Source organism: Lemur catta, chromosome 14 (assembly GCF_020740605.2).
Source record: "Lemur catta isolate mLemCat1 chromosome 14, mLemCat1.pri, whole genome shotgun sequence".
Taxonomy (NCBI): domain Eukaryota; kingdom Metazoa; phylum Chordata; class Mammalia; order Primates; family Lemuridae; genus Lemur; species Lemur catta.
This window is the reverse complement of record NC_059141.1, coordinates 5,173,491-5,198,149: the sequence shown is the minus strand read 5'-3', so window position 1 is coordinate 5,198,149 and position 24,659 is coordinate 5,173,491. Positions and strand designations below refer to the sequence as shown.

General features: G+C 42.5%; 2 protein-coding genes across 3 annotated transcripts in view; one reads left to right on the top strand and one right to left on the bottom strand.

Moving 5' to 3' along the window:
• Positions 1 to 105: 105 nt before the first annotated feature.
• LOC123650399 (BRCA2 and CDKN1A interacting protein) lies at positions 106 to 13,546 on the top strand. Its single transcript, XM_045569244.1, has 7 exons — positions 106 to 295; positions 4,480 to 4,554; positions 5,028 to 5,108; positions 9,191 to 9,280; positions 10,043 to 10,230; positions 11,739 to 11,913; positions 13,108 to 13,546. Exons 1-7 carry the CDS (start codon positions 128 to 130, stop codon positions 13,276 to 13,278), a joined length of 948 nt encoding a protein of 315 aa, XP_045425200.1. The 5' UTR covers positions 106 to 127; the 3' UTR covers positions 13,279 to 13,546.
• The window catches only part of DHX32 (DEAH-box helicase 32 (putative)), a 44,786-nt gene continuing 33,468 nt past the window's right edge, over positions 13,342 to 24,659 (bottom strand). For both annotated transcript variants that reach the window (XM_045569242.1, XM_045569243.1), the window contains exons 8-12: positions 19,290 to 19,481; positions 18,251 to 18,400; positions 16,359 to 16,546; positions 15,279 to 15,460; positions 13,342 to 13,859 (exon numbers count right to left, since the gene is read on the bottom strand). In XM_045569242.1, coding sequence (XP_045425198.1) covers positions 13,688 to 13,859; positions 15,279 to 15,460; positions 16,359 to 16,546; positions 18,251 to 18,400; positions 19,290 to 19,481 — 884 coding nt within the window. In that variant the 3' untranslated portion in view covers positions 13,342 to 13,687. The remainder of the gene's footprint in view (positions 13,860 to 15,278; positions 15,461 to 16,358; positions 16,547 to 18,250; positions 18,401 to 19,289; positions 19,482 to 24,659) is intronic.

Genomic DNA, 24,659 nt, shown 5'->3' with positions numbered 1-24,659 from the left:
GCCGGAGCACTGAGATTGATGTCGACTCGGCGCCGCGGCTCTGCGTAGCTTCCCCCCCCCAGGCTAGTATGGGTTGGTCCGGAAGGGCAGGCCGTGGAGGTCGCGCAGGCGCAGTGTGGGCGGCAACATGGCGTCCAGGTCCAAGCGGCGGGCCGTGGGGAGTGGGGTTCTGCGGCCGCCTGGCGTCCCAGTCCAGCGCGACGACGAAGAAGAGGAAGAAGAAGTTGAGGATGAGGACGAAGACGAGGAAGACAGTGACGAGGAAGAGGATGAGAACGACGAGATCGTTGACGAGGTGAGAGGCACACGCGACCCCAGTTTGCTTTATACCTGAGAAAAAAACTTTCTGGCAACCAAAAGCTGTGTGAAAACAGAGTGAGCTGCGTGGAGTAGTGACTTCCCTGTCCCTGAGGGTCTGTGGGCACAAACTGGAGGTGACAACTTCTTGCTCAGGTTTTTCTGTACTATAGCCACAGTGGTTACCTTTCAAAGCCCTGGCGGCTGTCCTCCCAAAGCCCGCCACGGCGCAGTTAGCGTCTCCACGGGCTGCCTTTAGTTCTCAGGCTAAAGCCCCAAATCCTTCCTAGGCCAGCGGGGCCTGCAGACTTGACCCTCTCTCCACCCCTGAAGCAGCTCTCCTGCTCATTCAGGTTGCGTGTTGCGCTCACATTGGCCTTTGCAGTTTCTTGAAGGCTTCCTGTCCCGTTTTACCGTAGAGCCTTTTCAATTGTTCTTCTTCATCCTGCAAAATTTTTCCTTCCTTGTTCAGATTTCAGCTAGGCTGTATTTTCTGGCTCCCCGGGTCCTGGTCAGATTTTTTGGCTTTATGTTCTCATATAACTTGGGTTCCTTTCCTCAGAGTAGCTGCTACCATAGTGCCTGGCAGTATAGGCACTTATTATTTGTTGAATGAATAATTAGAAAGAATGATCCTTAAGACTACTGAATGTCTAAATAGATACCTCAAATTTAACTCATCCAAAACAGAATTTGTAATTCATGACCCTCTCCTAATCTTCACCATTTCTGTAAACTGCCCCCAAATTCACCAGTTGCTCTAACCCAAAACCTGGGGGTTAACTTTAATTCTTCTGCTTTCCTCATCCCCAGCTAGGGGAACAGGCTAGTCAGTGACGGAAGGACATCCACTCCATCAGTTAATCCTGTTGGCTTTACCTTCCGTATCCAGACACTTCTCATCATTGATTCTGTGACCATTATAATCCACACCTCCCTCATCTCCTACCTGGACTACTATGATAGCTTTTAACTGGCATGCCTTTTCCACTTTGTTCCCCTGGAATCTCTAATCCACTTACAACCTGAGAGATCTTGAAGGTCTGTTCTCACTGCCGTGCTCAGAATGCCCCATTGGCTTCCTATTTCATATATAAGAAAAGCTAAAGTGCTCATGGTTGAGGGACAGAAAGGCAGCTAGGATGACTGGATAAGAATAAGCAAGAGAGAGTGATGGGAAATAAAGTCATAGAGGCAAACATGAGTCCGAATGAGCATGGGTACCGGATTAGGGGTGAGACTGTGGTGTGGGTATATACATCTTTCCTTACAAATCAGCTCTTTACTCTGGCTCCTTGCCTTTAGTGCCATTTCACCATTTTCCACCTAGAAGTTTGACTGTTTTGCTGATCTGGGGTTATAGAAATCAATGCCTCTTGCATTAAAATGGAAAATCTATCAGACTGCCAAGGATTAAAAATTTGTATAATAACCATCATTGGTGATAGTGTAGGAAAATAGGCACTTACATATACTGTTAGTGGGAATATAAATTGGTACAAACTCTTTGGGGCTAATTTGACAATATCAAAGTTTAAGATATATACATCCTCTGATTTAGTAATTCTAATTTTCAGAATTTATCCTCCAGCAATATTAATTTCAGGCTCCATGCATTTTGTATTAACTCATTTATTGCTCACATCAACTCTGTGAAGTTGGGAATTAGCACCATTTCACAATTGAGACTGTACAGCAAATTAAGTGAAAGCATGTATATATATAGTCTTTATATGGAGAAAAGAAAAACCAGAACATACATTTAATTATGCATGTGTTGAAAACTTCTTGAAAGAATAATTTACTTTTGATGGTAAATTTTAGAGAGTAGGCGTAATGGCTCAATAATAAGATTTTAAAACTTTCTAACCTTTGTACTTCTAGTTTTTACCCCTGACATGTATGATTTTTTTGACTGAAGAAATTGTTACGGCTTTTGGGGTAGTTCCCTGTATTGAAACACTTAGTAGATATTTATTCCTTTATTTATTTGAAGGAGGCTTTAATTTTCTGAGATGTTCACTGATCCACAACTCATTTTCCAGATACAGAAATCCATGAGAATTATTTTGATAATTCAAAATCTGCCTCAGATCTTTTTGAAGCAAGATGGTGTATAAGTAAATAAGGAAATGTGCATGTTTATTTAAAGTCCTGAAGAGCCTGATATAAAGGACAAGGTGAGGCAGCTGGCTGAGCCACAGTAGACAGTGGGTATGGGGATCTCAAGAAGGAGAGGGGAGGATAGTGAAAGATGAGGAGAAGGGAATAGGCATGTTTAGTTAAGATTCTTGTGATCACGTGGTTAGAATTCTTCATGCTTAATAGAAACCCTTGGAGGATAGCTTCAGCAGAAAGGGAAATTTGTGGTAAGGTTACACCATTATCTTATAGATCCCCAAGAGCAGGAAAGCAGCTGAGCCTCAGGAATAGACGGGGTCCACGACCCTGGAATACAGGAGGGAACCCTAGAAGTCTTTCATATCTCTGCTTTACTCTTCTTTGTTACATTCAAAATATTTGGTTTGCTTTCAGTTTCTACTTCACATAGCAGAAAATCAAAAATGCCAACAGCTTCTGAGATTTTCATTCAAAAGAGCAGGAAGGCTAGATGCCACAGTCTTAATTCTGTATCACCTGGGGGTGAGTGATGGGGCTCTGTTCTACAAAGATAGATGGCTGTCCCTGCTGAAACCATATGGAGGGGAGCCCATACCCAGGGAAAGGGGTGCTAGACAAATAATCCATTTGGTATCCATTGCATTGGTAGTGCCATAATAGCCTAGGACAGAGGTCTATGGCTTCTATCTAGACAAGGAGAAAACAGAAGAGCATTATTTAAAGAATGTATTTATTTCAAGGGAGTAAATTCAAGTCCTGAATAATGACAATTCATTATTTGGTTTAGTTTGATCCTATTTGGAACATTCCCACCCAACCCCTGGGATTTTGCTACTCACATAATCTGGCTGAGCCTGCTGTAGAGAGTCAGGATTTGAAGTCTGCAAGCTGGACTTGATATCTAGGCCTGCAAAGTTTAGCAGTTAAGCATTTAAATATATGCATAGTTAGGATGGCAAGGTAAAAAAGCAGGTCTGATTTCCGCCATGACATCCTTCAGCTAAGACCTAAATTCCAAAACCTGTAAAACCTGAAGTGCATCTAAATATACTGTTCCATCAGAGCCCCAGGTTTAGTGTATCTTATCAAGGTATGATTTAGGGTCCTCAAGGACTGATCTTGTGCAGCATCTAAAAGCATCTAGGTTTTGTTTTTGGCATTTCACTGTCATCTTCTCTTAGATTCTGTTGTTGTTTCACAGAGATAAATCAGAGAGCCCAGCTACACAGACCTTCTGTGTACTCACCATATTTCCTCTTGCCTCAGGGCCTCAGCTTGTGCTGTTCCTGTGCTAGGAACCCTCTTTACTTTTTTTTCCTCAGTTTCCTGCTCAAGTGTCACTTAAGGAAACCTTTCCTAAGTGACTTCTTATTTTTTGAGTTGTTACAGCACCATGTACTTTTATAGCATGTACAATTGCAATTTTACATGTATTTCCATGAATATTTCCTTCATATCTATATTTCTTCCTCAACCATAAGCTCCACAAGAGCAGGATCATTCCTGTCTGCTTTGCTCACCATTTCATCCCCAGTGCCTGGCATAGTTCTGGGTACCTGGGGTGTACTCAGTAAGTATTTGCTATGTGATTGAAGTACAACCTCAAATCCATGGTTTAAATCAAGCTCTAGGCAATTCCAAGGACTTTGGAAATGATTTTGTTCTTTGCCCACCCTTTTTGCAGTCAGGTAAAAGATTTTTCCTGTGTGGGTCCTATGACTTTTATGTGGACCAGACTTTCTCAACATTTAAACTAGGTCACTCTGAGTGTTTTATTCCTGTCAGGCTTTTGTGTCACATGAGGAGATGGTATGAAAGTTCTTTGTAATCTGTACAGGCGGCAATCTTGGCAGTGTTTGCTATGTTAAAGCCTAGATGTTTAGTTTTGCAGGTAACATTTTCTTCTTGTCCTTTTTCTGGCGTCATAGGTAGATGATCTGATAGAGAAAGTGCCTAAAAGAATGGAGGTAGAGGGAAAAGAAAAATCTATGAAATGAAAAATAATGCCTGAATCATCTTAGAGAGTTATGTATGACAACCTATTTTGTGTGTTATTTACAGGAAGTGAATATTGAATTTGAAGCTTATTCCATCTCAGATAATGATTATGACGGAATTAAGAAATTACTGCAGCAGGTATTGTCTTTTACTTATTACACATAAATTTGCTCTTCTAAGAAAATCCAGGCCATCCAACGCAAGCTCTCTCACATTTCATCCTTTTAGAATTCTCTTTTCTATTGTCTCCACCTTGTCTGGAAGGAAGAATTGTTTCTCTTCTTTCCCAGGGCTAACCCCTCTATTTGTACCTCTGCTCCCAGATTCCTCCCTCTGATTTCTATATTTAAGTATTCTGTGTCCTAAAATACCCTTCTTTTCATCTACTAATTACTTGAGCTATTATTTCGTTTTCTTTAATTCACATCCAAACTTTGTGGAGTAAAACAATTCTTATATAAAAGCCATATAACTTTGCCATGGATGCTACAAAATCAGTGCTTGCTATCATTGAAATTTCATTATTTTTATTTGAATATCTGGGATTTGAAGTTTTATTAGAAATTTTGCTTTGATCTTAATTTAAAATAATGTTTTTTCCCTCATTTTAGCTTTTCCTAAAGGCTCCTGTGAACACTGCAGAACTAACAGATCTCTTAATTCAACAGAACCATGTTGGGAGTGTGATTAAGGTAAGCAGGACAAGTGTGTTTATTCTGATTAAGTGAGTTCTTTATTCTGTTCAGCTCAAATCAGAAGGAAGTATCACTGGAGGAAGGGAGACTAGTTAGAAGGCCATTGTAGTAATCCAGCATTAGCAAATGCAGTAATCTCAGTAGTGGCAATGGAGAGGGGGAGAAGTGGGCTCATTTAGAAGATATTTGAGAGATGAAGTGTGATGGGGCTTAGTGCATGATTGCTGTCTGAGAATGACAGTAGAAGGAATTAAGGATGACTGCCAAGTTTCTGACTTGAGCAACCAGGATAGCAAACACAGAGGGAGATCAGGTGAGGAGGGGGAATGTGAGTTTGGATTTGTGTGCCTTGACTTTGGGTTGCCTGTGATACATGCAGGTGAGACACTGAGTAGCAGCTGGAGCCCTGAAGACAGGAATTTTCAGCAGATCAGAGGTCATTGAAGTCATAGAAGTAGTTGGGATTGCCCAGGGAGGGCAAGGGACAGATGCCCTGGTAGTACCAACAGCACTAGGATGAGTAAAGTAAGTGGCAGAGCCAGTAAAGGAGATGGGAAGGAATGACTAGAGAAGTGGAAGAAAAAGCAGTAGAGTGGTATCCTATAGAGCAAGGATGAGCGCGTTTAAAGGAGGGGTGTTATAGAGAGTCCAGCAAGATGAGGGCTGGGTTGAATGGCTCTGTCAGTTATCATCTGGTGGCTCTTTCAGTTATCTGTTGCTGCATAACAAACTACCCCGCAGCTCAGTGTCGTAGAATAGGAACAGTCGTTTGTTTGGCTCATGGATCTGTAGTTTGGACAGAGCTCAGTGAGGACGACTCATCTCTGCTCTGGCTTTCTGTCAGATTAGCTAGGGAGGCTCAACTAGGGGCTCACAGATCCGTTTTCAGGGTGGCTCACTCACATGCCTGGCAAGTTAGCACTGGCTGTGCCTTGGGAGCCCAGCTGGGACTCTGAGCCAGTGGCCTCACTCAATTCCTCTCCATGTGGGCCTCTGTATATTGGTTGGGCTCCAAGAACAAGCAACCTAAAAGACCCAGGTGGAATGCATAGCATTTTATAATATGGTGACATTTCCACCATTCATTTGACCAGCACAGTCACAAAGTTCTACTGAGGGGAGGGCACACAGAACCCACCATTCAATGGGAGGAGTGGAGTGTCTAGGTCACTTTGTCCAAACAAAGTGTCAGATAGGAGATCCGTTGGGGCCAGCTGTGGAAGGTGCAATCTGCCACAGTGACCTTAATCTTTTTCCATTTCCATCTCTGAAAATGAGGACATTAGCACCTACCTTGTAGGGTAAATAGGTGAACAAAATGAGTTGCTGAGTGCTTAGAATAGTACCTGGCCCATGGTGAATGCTACATATGTGTAGCTATCACTGTTGATATCTTTCGTTTTTGCTCTCTTATTTATTTTTTAGAGACAGGGTCTCGCTATGTTGCCCAGGCTGGTCTTGAACTTCTGACCTCAGGTAATCCTCCTGCCTCAACCTCTGGAATAACTGGGATTATAGGCATGAGCCATCACACTTGGTGGCACTGTTGATGTCTTTTTCCTATTCCTGGCACCTGTTGCCTAGCCTACATAAAAATCAAAACAAACAAGAAACTCCATTTCAATCTAATGTTCCACTCTAACTACCTCACTTTCAGCCATCTTACTTTGTCTTCAAAGCCAAAATTCTTGAAAAGTAGTTTTATTCATGGTCTCCACTTCCTTTCCTCGTATTTGTTTCTCAAACACTGCAATCTGGCTTTTATGCCACTAAATGATGAGGTTACCAACATCTTTGTTACACTTCTCAGACCTTCTGACGTTAGCAACCTTGTGGCACTAAATGTAAAGAAAAAGAGAAATAAACCCTATGGCAGCTTTCTTTTATTAGGGCAGTAGGAAAGAGCAGACCACCTGCTGTTTCATCAAATAAGTGTGATCTCTAGCTCATTAGCTTATAAGACCTAATGGATATGTAGGAGAAGCAGTTGTTTTTATCCTTGAAAGAGTTTATCATCGAATGGGAGGACTCAGCCTTTAAATGGATAACCACACAAATAGCATTATGGGCTTCTCTGGCTTCCACAGAGATGTCCTGAGGATAGAGACTTCTTGCTCCTAGTGGAGGGACTGCCCAAGAGCCTTCACTGGAGGCTTTGGGACTGGGCAGGTGCGGGGTAGGTGAGGAGGTTTGGACTCTTATGTAGAAGACAGTCAGGCTCTAGGGGCATGGAGAGAAAAGGGCAGGGGAAGAACAGCGAACTGCAACTACAGGATCTGTAAGAGTTGGAGAGAGAAGCTGGAGGTGAAGGGGTGAGTTGTTACTGAGTTCTCCCTGGCTGTCATGATTGCTCAGTACTTAGGTACTAAAAAATTGTGGTGAATGAAGAGGCTTAGGAGACGTAAGGGGTGAGTTGGGATGGGGCAGAGAAAAGGTGGCATAGAGAAAGCTCTTGCTGGAGAGACAGATAGCTGTAGCTGTGATTGTGACCCCAGACCTGTGGAAAGGCAGACCCCGTGTGCCCCTGCCTGGATGCAGTTGACAGGGCCCATGATGAGGAGCGGAACATTGAGGGCATTCCAGGGGGATGTTAATTGCTTGTGAGCTGAGTAACCATTTTGGGGGATTTCTTATGGCTTGTAACTGAGGGTCCCCTTTACTTTCCCTGACCTTTGTCTGACATTACTGGACAGGTTTTGCTGCAGTAGCTAAGAGTCCTCTGAAGTGAGGGGAACTGTCGAATGTTGATTTTGGAGGACCAAGGCTGGTTTGTCTATTATTTTTCTTGGGCTTTTTTCCTCTTTCTCCTTCATGAGCAAACGTGCCCTTGGTCTTCACACTGGAATTGTTAGTCTCCCTCATGAGCTACCTTCTCTCTCTCTGCTTTTGTGTTTTCTTGTTTTCTCTCATCTTGGTATATAGTTGCCTAGGCCTTCTTGGCTCTACCTGAGCTACTCCCACCCTTATTCCAGCAGGAAGGAACTGGTGGTCTGACAACCAGGTTCAGCAGACGTCTGAACGTTTATTTTGCTTTGTTTTGTTTTGAAGCCTGGGAACTCCTTTGCCTGAGCTTCCTCAGTGGCATCATCAGTTTAGATCTTTCACCCCTCTCTAGTGTCTCCAGGCCTCTCCTTCAGTCTCTGCTTTGCTTTGACTTCCTGCCCCCACAGAGGCTCTATTCTTTTACCTGAGGTCCAGGGGGCAACCTTGATGCCGTGAACATCCTGCCAAAGGCTATGGACCATACATAACTGAACCAGTGTGTTGAAGGGTGCAGCTGGAACTTTGTAAGTCCCTTCCCACCACAGCAGGTTCGAGGACATAAAGGGCAATTGTGGATCCCTGCTGTCCTTTGGTATAAAAGCAGCAGCCTCATTTCATTTTATTCAATCAGCATGTATCCCTGAGTACTTCATGCGAGGCTCCATGCTGATTGCTGGGGATGCAGTGAGAGAAGAGTTTACGACTTGGACAAGCAAATAGGCAACAAGCAAAAGAGAAAATGTGAGGCCTCCCAATAGAAAGGCTGTCAGAGTAGAGCCAGGAAGTTCAAGTTGGAATCAACCATTTCATTCTTAATTCTGTTTTCTTAAGTCGTCATTTTCTTTCTTGCTCTGTTTTTTTCTCCTCTCTGGCCCGTATGGCAGATGTAAGTGGCCCTCAAGCATTGTTCAACTTCACTGATGGTCAAGACTGACAAGTGCTCTGGAAGCATATGAATTTTAGGTGAAACAATGTTATGGGCCAGCAGAGAAACAAACATGGGCTGGCCCCAGCCAAATATTAGAAAAATTGAGAATCTGGTAAAGGAAAATGTCTTGAGAATCTAGTAAAAGAAATTTAGAGCAGGATGAGATCATCCAGAGTGTAAAAAGAGGAACAGAGTCAAGGGAGGTAAAGGGAAATGAGCAAGGACTCATATAGCATTTAGGATATAATGCTTTTTTAATATGAAGGCAATAAAACAAAGTTTTGCTTTTGAAAAGTGAAAAGATTAATGAGGCCGAGATTCCAAGACTTGTTATAATACTTCTTCTCAACTAAATATAAAATTTACATCTTTTTTCTTTTTAAAATAGCAAACGGATGTTTCAGAAGACAGCGATGATGATATGGATGAAGATGAGATTTTTGGTTTCATAAGCCTTTTAAATTTAACTGAAAGAAAGGTTGGTTTCACGGGGTCGCATCTGAATGGTTATTCCTTAGGCCAAACCCACTTTTATTTAATGCATGGTAAAAGTGTCTTTTATGTCAGACTATGATATTAACTACAATGATATGTGTTCTTGTGAAATCTTACGTAATCCTTTTTTAATATGAAGATGGTATTTTGAATAATCTGTGCCCAGTTAAAGTTGTTTACTCCCTGTGGTAAAGAGAGTCATTTGGCTTTTCGTCACTGATGTCCTGATGGCGTTGACACCGGAGCTGTTTGTGCTGTCCCTGCTACTTGCACAGTGTGGATATTCTGAGGCCTTGCTGCTTTCTGAAGTTGAGGGCAACTACTGATTTACTTGTGTTTTGATTCATCTCTTTTTACTGACTTACTGTTGAGTTGTAATAAAAAGTAAATCAGCTGCCTACCCTTCTCAGAATAAGATGCAGTCTGCACTTAATCTTTAATTTTAAAAAGAACTTTCCAGTTGCTTTCATCCGTCTTTATGAGATGGACTAGAATTGCTATTCCATTGTATCTGAGTATTAATTATAACCCTCTCCTTACCACGGATCATGGGATGGTAAATACCCACGTATAGTTACTTTTGAGAAACACCTAAGCAGTCAACACTAAAGACATACAAGATTTTAAAGGCTATGGCAGGAAAGTGCCCTTACCTGTAAGAGAAAAAGTGATAGTTTTCACTTTCAAGTTTTCTCTTGTAAGTGGTGGTCTGCAATAAAAAGCAAGCCTTCTCTTTGCTTTCTAGGGTACCCAGTGTGTTGAACAAATTAAAGAGTTGATTCTAAGCTGCTGTGAGAAGAACTGTGACAAGAACATGGTTGAACAGCTGGACAAGCTTCTAAATGACACCACCAAGCCTGTGGGCTTTCTGCTAAGTGAAAGATTCATTAACGTCCCTCCACAGATTGCCCTACCCATGCACCAGCAGCTTCAGTAAGAAACCTAGGAAAACGTCTTTGAGCAGTCATGTTTTTCCAAGTAGATTCAGAAATGTGATTTAAGGGGAATATGTAGGTATAGAAAGAGTTCTACCCTTAGTTTAATGTGAGTAAAGTGGAAGTAACATCCTATGAGGTACAGACATCAGTAATTGGATTTTTGAAGAGTTTTAATTATTTGTGTCAATAATCAAAGATTTAAATGGTATAAAAGTTAGAAGAATTTCATATAGACTTTTCACCCCCATTTGACGGAAGTTTTTCACATTAACAGATAGATTTTGGGAACACAAAATGCTGAACAGATATAACAATAACAAACACAGTAAAATCCCCAAATTCTATTACTATGTTTTATAACTAATGAAACTATAGTCCTCATACTCCTTTTATAACTAATGAAAACATAGTTCCTAGGGTTTTTTGTTCTTTTGTTTTTTACTACAGTAGTTTTAAGTTTACAAAAATATTTTAAATGTAAGAAAAGCTGTGAAATCATCTAGCAAACTGAGTGAACTAAGAATTGTATTGCCTGTGCTTGAAATAGAGGATGAAATATAGACAGGTCCTTTACAGAATATTATTTCTCAGAGGTCATAGCACTTGTGGTTTCCCTTTAAACAGTTGTGGGAATATAACTACACTCTGGAAACTTTTCCGTTTGCCATTTTTCCTTTATGGATTCTGTGCTTTTTAGTTTTATTCTCATCCTCCTGCTCCCTCCTCTTTCAGCTGCTATTTAGATTGTACTTTTGATACCTTACGTGTTTTTTGTTTTTCTTTTGTTTTTTTCTGATTGGCTGAAGCTCACATTTATTTGGTTTTACAGGAGAGTGATCTGCTTTCTCTTGATCTTATTAAAAGCAAACGGAAATGGGTTGTTCTGAGTTTCTTTACATCTTTGCTTAGAGGCAGCCAGATGCATAGGGCTATGTGTAATTTTCACAAGGGGAAAAAAGTTAAGGCTTTGTTGGCGTTCCCTTGACTGTTCTAGGTAGAATTTAGGGTGTCTGTATCTGTGCAGTTTCTGCAGTATGTCGGAAGTTAGCCCCGGACTCTAGCAATTAGAGACTGTATAGTGGTCACATGCTGTAGTGACAGTGGTTATGGCTGTGTGCTTTTGTATGTTTCAGTTAAATGTTCATTGCTTTACAAAATTCAGATTCTTACATGTTTTTAACTTTTGCACAGGCAGAGAGCAGTGATGTTGAGTGAATTTGAGACTCATCTGTTAGTCGTTGTGTATCTGCAACTCAGAGCATTATCTGAGATCCATCATACTATTTGTTATAAATAGTGGTGCCATAATCAATCTAAAGTGCAACTGACTGCCTAAATAAAAATTCATTGCTTTAGAAGTGTCCAGATCAAAAGTCTGTTCAGTAAGCCTGTGTCACAGCAGAAGCCACTGGAGTTTCCTCACTGGTTTTTTGTGTGCTCTGGTTTGCTGATGGATTTCACTGGACCCAGCAGGTAAACGTTGTGTGTGTGTGCACCTTATAGGAAAGAACTAGCAGACGCACACAAAACTAACAAGCCATGCGGAAAGTGCTGCTTTTACCTTCTGATTAGTAAGACATTTGTGGAAGCTGGAAAAAACAATTCCAAAAAGAAGTGGAGCAACCAAAAGAAAGATGAGTTGATGTTTGCAAATGCAGAAGAAGAATTTTTCTATGAGGTAAGACTATCCCGTTTCATCTGTTTGTTTAGATATAAATAAGGATTTTATTGAAAATAATCAAGATTTATTGTTCTCCCATTTTATGTCAAAGTCCTTCAAGTGTGGCCATTTTCTTGTTCTCTGTGTCCCCAGGAGCTAGCAGCTATTGGTAATGTAGTGCTTGGCACATAGTAGGTACTCAAAAGGCTATCACCAGCCTCCCCACCCCCATGGCTGGTTCCCAGCGTGGGGAGGAGAAAAGCAGTTAACCTGCTATGAATGATTAGGATTTATAGGATGCTTCCTGTGAGATCTTTCATTTGAAAACTGTGCCATGAGATAGACATTAGCCTGGATCTACAGACATGGACATCGAGTCGGAGGGAGATGAAGGAAATGGTCTGAGATCACACAGCTGGTCGGTGTGGAAGCTGGGGCGCCCCTGCTTCCCTGTGCCCTTAGTTGGGGGGGTCATTCTGCTGGTGGGATCTCCAGCATTGTTTTCCCACAAAGGTAGCGTGAACCATGATGGACAACCAAATACTCGAGATTATTATGTCTCATACTCTTCCTCAAATATCTTAAATAAATGTGAGGGGGAACATATTTTCCTGAATTGGATGACATCACTTGATACTTTTCCGATTTCCACTGAAGAGTGAAGCACTGCCCTTGTTTTCTAGGAAGTAAATAGTAAAAATAATTTTTTAAAAATGTATGCCTCAGCACCTCAGGTAGACCCTTTCAGGGGAGTATATGTGGTGTTTTCAGACGCTTAACTATGCACACTTACTCCATGTTCACACAACGGCATTATACTGAGGAGCAGCTGGTAGAGTGGGAAAAGACCAGTGTTTGAAGACGTATTCTTCTTGTTAATTGTCCAGTGTCATGAGTCATAATTTCATTTTTCTGTTACAAGATTATTTTGACAATTAAGTGAAATTAACATCACCTAGCTGCTGTTTGCCTCTTAGAAATGGTGCATTTCTCTCCGTGTTCCTCATGTGGGTTATAAATCTAGTTGGTGAGCATTTTGTAACTTCTGCCTAAATGTCCCATTTGAGCTTAGAAAGAATTCTGAGTTTTGCTTCTTTTAGCTGTCATTCTTATTTAAATATATGTCAAACATAATATTCTTTGTTGTAGATTAAATGAGTTTTGCCTTTGGTTGTCCAGGTTTTTAATTCATTATTAACTTACTTGGTTTAGAAGGCAATCCTGAAGTTCAACTACTCGGTGCAGGAGGAGAGTGACACTGGTCTGGGAGGCAGATGGTCTTTTGATGATGTACCAATGAAGCCCTTGCGAACTGTGATGTTAATTCCAGGCGACAAGATGAACGAAATCATGGATAAACTGAAAGAACATCTATCTGTCTAACCCATTTCCCATGGACAGTGGTGAGCTTGTTTTTGTAAAATCACCAGAAAACTCAGTAGAGACTTACTGAAAAACTCATGACTTTATTCAGATTAAGATCCTATACAAAAAGTAGGTTTCTGTCCCATGTGTCTGTGACACATTTACAAAATATCTGTTTTTTAAAATTTTGATCAAATTATGAATGGTTGATTAAAAACTTTTCCAATAAGAGAAAAAATGAAGTAATTTAAAGAACTCAATGAAAACTTCTATTTTTTATTTTAAAGTAATACATAAAGTGTTATTTTTTTCAAGACTATTTTGTGGGGTGTGATATCAATCTTCACGTTAAATATCTGCACATCACTCCAATGGGTCGCCGTCTGGCTAACTTTGGGACACTATTGCACCTTGTGTTTGGTGGGGGTCACTGTATAGTGCATCTCTGTTCAGTAGTTTCAGGGCACTTCTCACACATTGTCTGTTCCTTATTCATTGTTGAAATAGGGGAGAGGTGATCCATTACTTGCTGTAGAATATCCTTACTTTCACTAGAAGGCAGATTACTGAAATAGTATTGTGGTGCCAGTTGCATAAATCTGTTTGTTTAAAACAAAAAAATTAGATTTTGGGTGGGGAGGATAGTGAAAGATACCAAACATTCTGTCTGGGCCCCTCCCAGCCCTGGAGAATCTACTTGTAGAACTTGTGTTTAATTTAACTCCTCAGGATCTCCATCTGTCTTTGTAAAATAAGTATTTTCTGGCTTTCATGCAACCAATCTGATTGCATTTCTAGAATGAGTTGGCCTCTCTAGTGTTAACACCATACAGTGGAAGTGCTGCCCTCCACTAACCATTGGGGGAAGCCAGTACTTTTTTAAGGCCCATCACTGTATGAGAGGCATCGGGTCACATGCGTGGAAAGCTTTGGGTGGGGGATGGAGGGAATATCTTGTTTGTTTGTCATCTTAACTAGTATCACTCCCCATCCAGCTGTTTAAGCTAGACACCTGTGAGTTATTCTTGGCTGCTGCCTTGAACATAACTTTGCCCAAGCAGTAGAGGCACCTTCAAAGTGGACCCAGAGTCTGCAGTAGCCTCTGAGACTAGTCTCCATTCTCACTATTGCCCCTCCTTTCCAGTCTCCACTTGGCAGCCACAGTGATCTTGAAAATGTATAGAGAAGATGTTACTCTTGCTTAAATGATTGCTGTATGCTGCACTTGGGATAAAATCCAAACTCTTATGTAGCTCACAAAGCCCTATGCCCTCTGGTGCCTGCCTGTCGCTTCATCCTCACTGTCCCTCCTTCCCCCTGCCTCACAGCTCCAGTTGCAGTGGCTCATCTGTTCTCGGGAGGTGACTAAGCTCATTTCTCCTCAAGGCCAGTGCACCTGCAACCTGTGTTTCTCTGTAGCATTCTGTTCCTCTTAAAGAAACGTGTTGCCTTGTTTATTTTTACATTGTCTTTTCTCTTTATGCTGTAATCTCACAGGCCGGGGACTTTTCTTAGGAATCATTCATAGAGACCTGCCTTACTCTTGACATAAATTAAGACTGGTACCAGTATAAATTTTTTTTTTTTTTTAAGACAGAGTCTCACTCTGTTGCCCGGGCTACAGTGCCGTGGCATTAGTCTAGCTCACAGCAACCTCAGACTCCGGGGCTCAAGCGATCCTACTGCCTCAGCCTCCCTAGTAGCTGGGACTACAGGCATGTGCCACCACACCCGGCTAATTTTTTTCTATATAGTTTTAGTTGTCCATCTAGTTTCTTTCTATTTTTTTTAGTAGAGACGGGGTCTCGCTCTTGCTCAGGCTAGTCTCGAACTCCTGAGCTCAAACAATCCGCCCGCCTCGGCCTCCCAGAGTGCTAGGATTACAAGCATGAGCCAACGCACCCGCCCTGTACCAGTATAAATTTCTTATAACTGAAAATGGAATAAAAGCCAAAGCTAACATTTACTCCTACAAGTATGAATTCAAAAGAAACCCTCTTTTTCCCCATTAAACTTACAGTTCAGGGGAGATTTCAGAGGTAATCCTGATGTAATTGTTCTCAGATATGCTGAACTTGTGGAAGAGGACCCATTCTGGCATCTTCTTGGTGACAGAGTAACTAGACAGGGGATGCAGCTGAGCAACTTGCTTATGTGTCAGCATCAAGTAGTTGCCTGACCCGTCAACATCCCGAGCAATCTACAAGGCAGAGTTTTAAAGAACAAAGATTTTGCATGAATATGGAGATCAATACACAAAAATATGCGTTGAAAAAAATCCCAAAGTATTTCATACAGAGTAGTTAAAACTAAAATTTGCCACCCATATTTCCTATTTTCAGATGTAGAAATTAAGCTGTAAACATGTTTTTCCAGAACCTTGAGACCGGTGATAACGCTAACTAACTCCAGCACTTGCAGGCCACCGTGCTCAAAGAATGCAGCCCTAAGGTTAATGCTTTGGTCATGAAAACTTGGCATGTTACCTGCCCTACTGTGGAGGGTATATACTCAAATGTCAAGTGCTTTACATTTGGTGCTTAGCTCACAATAACCTTTTGACATAGGCACCTTTCTTTTTCTTTACAAATGAGCGAACCCATGCTGAAATGTCATTTTTCTCCATTAAGACTACTTTAGAGTTTGTTTTGTGGGAATGCCCCAGTATTTCTCATACTATGATGTGATGAGTACGCCTACTTTGGCAATGTGTGTTAATTTAAAGGAGCTCTGTCAGTCAGCCTTCGCTGGGAAAGAAACAAATGGGACAGCACTGCTGTTTGTTGGGCATTAGCACCACCAGTTAAATGGGGCTGTTCGCAGACAGGTCGGATGAGGGACTGTATCTGATGTTCAGCTTCCTTTCAGTAATGAAAAAGCTCTTTTGTCCTTTTGGACAAAGTTAAAATATTCTGGCCTGGCCCTTTATTCCCTTGAGGGGAAGTATGTTTACATATCAAATCTTTAATAACATGGATTTTTAGTTTTGTTGGAAGTTAACATCAATAAAACCATCACCCTAAGTGAGAGATTGCTGAATGTCCTCAATATGTGAAATTCAGGGACACCCATGCCAAGGCAACCCTACCCCTTCTTACCTGCATAAAGTAACCAGACAGAAGAGCTTTCTTTATGTTCAGAGTGTTCTCCCTGGAGCCAAAGGCAGGCTCTGCATAGGGAAGCTCAATTCGCTTGATAATTTCTAAGAGTTCAGCTCGGATAACATCTGCCATCCTGAGTGCAGAACAGTTGAGGAAGTAATCATGGCACCACTTTTCAACACAGTCTAGGAGGGAAAAAAGAATACAAGGCTTTTTAGAAATGATTTGTCGTAAGTTTGAAAGAGCCCAGGCCATGAAGTTGCTATTGTTAAGCCCTGTGCACTCTCCTCTCCTAAAAAGGAGGCCCACATAACTCACATACGTGAGTCGGGGGAAGGAGGCAAGGACAAGGATCTCTTGTGGCTGTGAGATCAGTTGTCCAGGGCACTGCCAGAAATGGAGACAGTACGACTGGTAACACCTGCAGGTCCTGCTGAGGGTCCATGATCCAGCAAACTGCAAACAGGGTGTTCCTAGTGCTGATGGAAGGTATAGCTCCTCTAATCTGTAGCTCTAATCTGTAGCTCATAGGGGCAGAGAACACTAAGATCTACATTTTGTCTCGTGTGTATACAGCAAGGATGTATGTGGCCACATTTAATCAAACTAGGAAGGAAAAGGCCTACGGTATACGTTCCTCTCTTATTCAATAATAAAAAAAGGATTACTACTAGGCTGACTTGGGAATTAATTATGTTACAGTTAAACTCATCTATCTACCCTAGCTACAGTTCTTATATTAAAATTCAGTCACCTGGTTCCATCTGAAGTTATTCTTTCTTGCCACCTGGAATTATTTAAGGTGGACTTGGGAATGCACATGACCTTGGCACTGTAGGCAGAAGACCCTTGTTTACTCTGTCCCATCCACTCAGGCCTATTTGGCACCAGGAGAGCATGCACTTGGTCAAACAGTGTCACCCATCCTGCTTGCTCTCAAAAGATGCTACCAAACTCCCTGTGTACTTTCTGGCTCCACTGAAAAATGTTTTTCTCAACTTTGAAACACTTAACTCCCTGCTCTTTATATGATTCTACTGCCTTTCAAATTGCTGTCATAGTTTTCTCAACCTTCAAGTATTTTTCCCACCATCTTTCAGAGCAAAGGAGGTAAAAGATGCTTCATAGAAAATAACGGTGAGAAAAAAATCCTTCTTTTAGGAAGGGAACTCCTCACTGGCTGCCCTCTTAGGCAGCTCCAGCCTCTGCCACCTTGCGTTGCCCACTCTGCCCTCGGAGGTCCTCTTGTCTGCAGCTGTTCACATAGGAGCTTCCAGTTCACTTCTCACTGGGTACCTGCCTATGACAGTTAATCTACCCTCTGTCCTTCGGGCGCACAAAGGACTTTGCCTCTGTGCTTTCACACGTGCCACTCTGCCCTTCGGATGCCCTCCACTCTCCTCTACCGAGCTCCAGCGGCTGCGCTGCAGCCCCGCTCAGCACGGCCGGTTCTTCTCTAGTGTCCGGGGCTCTCCAGCCTCTCCACGCGGGCAGTGAATGTGCTCTGACACAGGAGACAGACAGCACAACCCTGACACGGTGGGCACCTAGAGATGACTGTTCCTTGTCTTCCCAGGCCGGAGTTGTGCAAGCCTCTGTGTTCCCCTGTCACCGTGCCACTCTGAAGGCTGGCTGAGCAGAGTGTGGGAGCCCTAGAAATACAGGCATGCTGTGGCGGCACACCAGAGCTCTGTGGGAGCAGGAAGAGTGTGTCTACTACGCAGGGTCCTCTGGGTGCATTTAGGGCCTCAAGTGCCACTGCATTCAAGTGGCCAGCGAGGCTAGAGAAGAAGGGTGTTTAACGGGTAACTCATAAGAACTCAGACTTCTTTGCGGAAGGGATGGTGGAATTGGTAGGTAGTTTCCAAGAATCACAATCATTCACTTACGCTCACTGGTAGAATTCTGAGTTGTGTCTTGGTAGGCCTTGTAAATGTTGATGAGGGTAAAGTGATCTCCTTCAGGATGTAAAAATGCCTTCCAACAGCTCAAGGCAGCTTCCTCAGTTCCATGTGGCAGATGTGAAAAGCAATTTGGAGCTTTAAAATACAAAAGGTCACATGGTCAGCAATAATGAAGACATTTCATCTTAGCATAACATGCAGAGGGGAGGGTCAGTAGTAGTATTTGTGGAAATGCTTCTGTTTTGATTCTCTGAATAAATATGTTATTCTTGTTTACTTCGAAACCAAAGAAATTTAGAGACGTCATTCTAATTCTCTCTCTCCTTTTTTTGTATGGGTTTGCTTTTCTAAGGTCTCCTTAATGCCATTAATACCCTGTTTGTGTTCCAATGGGAGCAGGAGAGCCTGAGATGCACAGGTGCACAGAACACAGCAAGAGGATTAGAACTGTGGTTCTAGGTTGGGTGTGGCGGCTCAGGCCAGAAATCCCAGCACTTCGGGAGGCTGAGGCTGGAGAATCGCTTGAGGCCAGGAGTTTTGAGGTTGCAGTGGGCTATGATGATATGCGCAACAGAGTGAAACCCTGTCTCAAAAACAAAAAATAACTGTGGTTCTGACACAACACAGCGTTTGGTCTGTTCTGCTAGTATTAGATTAAAACAGACTAGCCCGGATGAATGAAGCTGGTAGGAAATAAAAAACAAGCACGCATCATTATTTGGGGAAGAACACTTTTAGTGACACTTTTGCTTGATCTGCACTGATTACTTCAGCAAAAGCAAACTTGGTATGTTTTCACATGTCTGATTAAGAAATTCACTGGATTTTGAGTTAGACTTTTTCATATTAAGATAATTTTTTTCCTTTTGAATCTATTAAAATATTTCACTATCATTTCAAAAGGTTAAATGAATTCATCATTGTCTCTGCTACAGACTCCTTCAAATATAATCGCAAATGACTCTCATTTAAATCTGTACCTGGTGCAGATTTACAATACAAAAGAATAGTCATTAAGGAGTACCTGTTACCATGGCAGCGATTGTTAGCATTTCATCCACACAGTCAAATTCACAAGATGCTAAGATAGACTTTGAGAGTTGTGGATCCAGAGGAAACTCTGACATGATGATTCCAAATTCAGAAAGATTTCCATCATTATCCAGTGCTGCCAGATAATCTAAGTCTTCCAATGCCTGCATCAAACTTTCTGGTGCTAAGAAAGAAAAAAAAAATCAAAAAGTCTCATATAGCTGAGATGGAGTAACAGTTACTGGATTTTCCTTCCTGCATGGAACAAGCAAACAATAGGCAAAATTTGTGAAACAACAGTTTGCAAAACACCAAACACCAGGCAGGGAAGGACAGTGATTCCTGAGGGGGGAAACTAACAAGGTGAGCCCTCTGATTGCCCAGGTAATGCTTTGAATGAGTTTCCAGGCTGTAATGCAGGGAGGGGAACCCAGGTGGAGCCTGCCAGACTCCTTGCAGTATGAAGATGGGGCTTAGGGTCCAGGGAGACTAAGGTGGCCAGAGCTTGAAGGTCAGAGTACCTAAGAGGGTTATACAGAGAGAGAACTCTGGGGATCTGAGAGAGCTCCCTTGACCAGGCAGCAGAGCGCTGATTAGCATGTGTGTGTAAGGAACCACTTCTGGTCACAGAAAGAGCCATGTGAGAGGATTGAAAGGAACAGTACCTGGTGCTCACACAGGATGTAGGGTAGTACGTGTTCCCACCAGCCAGACTGGAAAACCTCGATTTGTGGGGCGCTGGGTAGAAAACAGAAGGGAATAACTACCCCTAGATGAGCACTGCTCCAGGACCACCTGACAAATCTACAAAGCAGGACCTGAAAGGCTGTCCTGCATCCCAGGACAAAGCTCAAGGATATTTACAGGAATACAAAAGTATTTTGTATTTTACCCAACAAGGTAAAATGTACAATGTCTAGCATCCAGTAAAAAATCAAGAGGCATGAACAGCAGGAAAATACATTGCATAAGGAAGAGAAAAATTAATCAAAGGTGACCCAGAACTCAGATGATAGAAATAGTAGACAAAGATGTTAAAAGAGTTATTTGCCAGTGCAAATAAAGACAGCAAGCTGACTTCCTCCATCCCTTTAGTTCTCTTTTAAGCTTATAGAACATTGATAATGGTGTGGTGTTTATTATATATGCCTAACCACCAAAAATTTTAAAAAATCCATTTATTTAAAGCAATCTACTCATTTGCCCTTGAGGAGTAAGACTATATTTAAATAAACATATGTATTTTTCCACCTGTCTGGTACTTGGTATAGCAATAAAGGCCGCACAGAGAAGCAAATCACATCGTGTAAAGCTATGTTGTTCTGCCCCAAACTGAAGGGTTTATGAGAGCCACCAGATTGCTTTCATTTGTCTTAATTTCTATATGTGCAAGGTGAGTGGGAATTGACGGCTGTGGGGACCCAAGAAACGATTTAACCTGTCTGCATCTGTAAGTTTAAAGTAGCAAATTGTAAAAACTTATTTGTTGTCCAAACTTTGACCATTAAGCTATTCGTCAACACTTCAGGCAAACCAAGTAACTCAAAAGCCCAGTCACACACTCTGATGTGATAAAATTCCTCCATTCCTGTTAGGACAACTGTAAAGCTTTTAGGAGGAGCCACTACTGTCTGTGGTCTGGGAAACTGATGCTGAGACACAGTTCACCACATCTCTAGTCCTGCTGCTGGATGAGAGCAGAGCAGGGAACAGTATAATTTCAACCTCTGAAACACCCATTGCAAGCAAAAGATCAGTTCTGGGAAAAGGAATTGTGAGGGACTGAGGGGCGGCAAGCACTACCCAAGGAAAATCTGCAAAGAACACAGACATCCACTGGAAGACTTTAATCCTCTCCTGGGAGAAAATACATTGAATTTCCCTATTGTTTTTTGATTTTTGCCATCAAGATTTAAGACTGAGCAGAAGATTGTGGCTTCTCAGAGACATTCCTGTCCTGATTTTTGACCCCTCTGTCCTGCCTGGGTGCTGGCATATAGCACTAGTATCCTACTTGTTCATGCTTAGGAACCCATGGACTAACTATATTAGCAAAGGTGAGACCTTGAAAAGTTACAATCCTGGGAAGGAAACAGATGGGCTATTTAGAAAAAAAGTGAAGAGCTCCACCAGTGAGGCATGAAATGAAAAGTAACAGCTGACCTGCCAGAGAAGGTGCAAGAAGCAGCACCAGAAATAAGCATCGTAAGTTAAGCAGAGCAGGGAGAGGTTGGGAGTGCAAACTTAATTACTGAAAGCATTTTAGAAACCAGTTTCTGTAAATCAGCAAAGCTGCAGCATTGTAAGTTACAGGATCTTTGGCAATTGTCTCTATAAGCATCTGGCTTGACAGCCAGGCTCTGTCCCCAAAGGGTACCTACTACTCATTTTTATTCCCTGGAGTTGAGTTGGCTGCACACAGAGTTAGTAACAGGAATGACTTCATGATTCTGTTCCTGGTCTTAACAACAGAAAGGGTTTTATTCTTGGGGTTTTATTGTATTAGAAAGAATGAATTAATGGATGCAGGTTACCCAGGTGAAGGAATGTTAATAAATAACTAAATAGGAGTTGCTAATAATTCATTCTACATTTTAAGATATCTCCCCAGTGTGGCCTATAAAATTGTCTTAGCTAAAAAGCAGAAGGGTTTCGATGAGGGTTCTTTATGGCAGTGCTGCTTAAGTGTAATCCATGGTAAATAATGCTAACAAATGGAATATAATAAATGTTTTAGCGTGAGGTCTCTTCTTTACAGCAGTACAAAATCTGACTGCTTTCTTCTGAAGGCAATTTCCAGATGAGCCAAGCATCATTGTTATTAAGATTTCTTGCCAGTGGCAGCCAGGCTTCCTGTAGAATAGCTCACTGCAAGGTCACACACCTCCCCTACTGCCATTGCTCAGAGTAATTTGAAGGGCTATAGCCACAGCATTCACTGTTCTGTGTGTCTTTTTTCCATGGGAACCCTAATGCCAAGCTCCAAAATGTATCTGCATTTTCCTTCCATGGTATCAGCAGAAAGACTGGTTACAAGGAGGACATTAAATTGCAACAGCAGAGGAGGGGCCAACCCGGTCCTAACTCTGAGCAAGAGCACAGGTGAGTGAGGAGTCCAAGGCTCTGCTGTGTAGTTTCCAGAACGGACAGCCTCACACAGCTTGTTTCCTACATTCTTAAAATGTATGCCAACATTTCAGATGTAAAATGGTTAGGAGTCCTAGGTTGGTCCTCTCCCCTTTCCAGGAAGTCTGTCTACTCAGGTGCTCAGCAGGTTTACTCCAGCCAGGTCTCTTCTGTTATAAAAATCTCTGCCCTACTTTCTGCCTAACTTGACCAAAATGGCTCAGAAACACTGAATTTCCTCTTAAGGTAGTTAGTATTATGCAAATATATTTATATGTACTTTTCCACAGGTAAAAGTTTCAGTCTGCAATTATTCCTGGGAATATACTTAATGGAGCATCAAGCCTTCTCTTTTCTGGAGTGGACAAGTATTTTCAGGAGCAGAATAGGGCAGGGAGTCCCTTGGTAAGCAGTCCTGGAAGCCAAGGTTGGTTCCTTTCCTTTTGCCATACTCCTTAAGCCCCTTTCTTCTTAATAAGGGCATAGGATTAAGGTTCAATCTAAGTCTTAAGAGTTGGAAAGGATTTTAGAGATAGAAGTGGCCTCCAATGGTAAACTGAAGAGAAATATTTTCAACTCCCTTCCCACTGGCAGGAGCCAAGATCCTTTTGTGTCCAGCCCTGCCCTAGACAGGGCCCTTGGGTAACAGCAGTGCCCAGTGCACCCCCAGCACCATCAGCAGCAATAAGGCAGTGGTGGCCCAGCCCCTCTAAGCTTAGCTGTGCCCAGAGACCTCACACACCAGGTCCACTCCTGCCCATGACATGGAAGGAAACACAGACTATAGACAGCCAGGGCCACCTCCCGAACCTTTCTTCTCTCCCAGCAAGAAACTCACTCCCACCCAGCCCAGGCCTCAGAAAGGATTAAACAGGAAAGAAGAAGGAAGCTGAGTTTATCTCCCATGCATGACTGCCTTTGCTCACATGCTTGGGAAGACTTTAAACTTTCTACAAGGCACACCTTTAGCCAAGTGTTCGCAAGAATAAGGGCATTGTAAAAATTCTGCCACTTCACAAATTACAAATGGTCCCCCATCCCCAGTAATTGTTCTTATAGCCAAGAAGCCTGGCCCCAGGTTCCTGTAGTGGTGGCCAGCTGAAGGCCGTCCCCGCCCCCACACCACTATAGAGAACCATCTTTAAACAAATCTGTTATGTGTTTAGATGGTATGGAACTGGCAGTACCAAAAAACCTGGAAAAATCAGGAAAAAAGTATGGGCTTTAAAGTGACCACACAATGAATGATTTTTATATATAAATAGTTAAAGGATTGTATGTTTGCTACAGTTGGTGAACTTATTCCCCTGTAAGGATGAGGTTCAAGGCGTTTGCTCGGCCCTGGGTGGGTGCACATATAGGACAGTGTCAATTCTGGCCCTTCTGGAGTAGGTCTCATGCAGGAGACCTACATACAAACCAATAATCCTGTCATACTGGAAATGCAGTTTTACCTCCTAACTGTCCCCCTTTCTAGGACTGTCCCTCCACTCTACTTCCCATGCTTACAGGAGCATGATTTTGTACCATGCGGCTACCCCCCCATTACCGCCAGGAACCCCCAGTCACAGTTGACTGGTTCAGGCTGGCAGCTTCCCAGATTCAGTCAATCACTCCCTTCGTTGGAAGTTTTAGAATTTGGACCAAGAGAAAGTGGGGAGTTTCCAGGGGCTGACATCAGTGAATCTTGTCCCAGCTTAATTATCAACTGCACCCCATTCACTCAGAAACATACTGGCTTGGATGGAAAACCACTCAGTCACCAGACCCATGAAAAGCCCAAAGGGCATCAGTAGCTAAAAGTCCTTCCATTCTGTGCCTTCTAAAGTCTCCTGCAGGTATTGTTCGCACTTTCTGTAGCATCATTTACTTCACTGCTCTAAGATCCTCACACACCGCTGCTGGAAAGTCCTCTTAGCAGGCTCGCCTCGCCTCTCTTTTTTCACCGCCTCCATCTGAATATAACAATACATGTGTGTGGCCTTAAACAGGTAATAGCGTAAGCTTCGGTAACATAGACCTAGGCCGCAGCCTCCTGTCGGTGCAGTGCTGGAACATGCGCTCGACTCTCCGGGCTGTTTGGGCAGCAGCCAACAGCACCAGCCCCGCCTGCAACTACGGAGCCTCAGGAGCTGCGCGGAGCCGGGAGGGCCGCATGTGAGTGCCCTCAGCAGCCTGTCTCCTCCCTGCCTCCTCTTAGCACAGACTGTACCGTTTTCACATTGTTTTATAAATT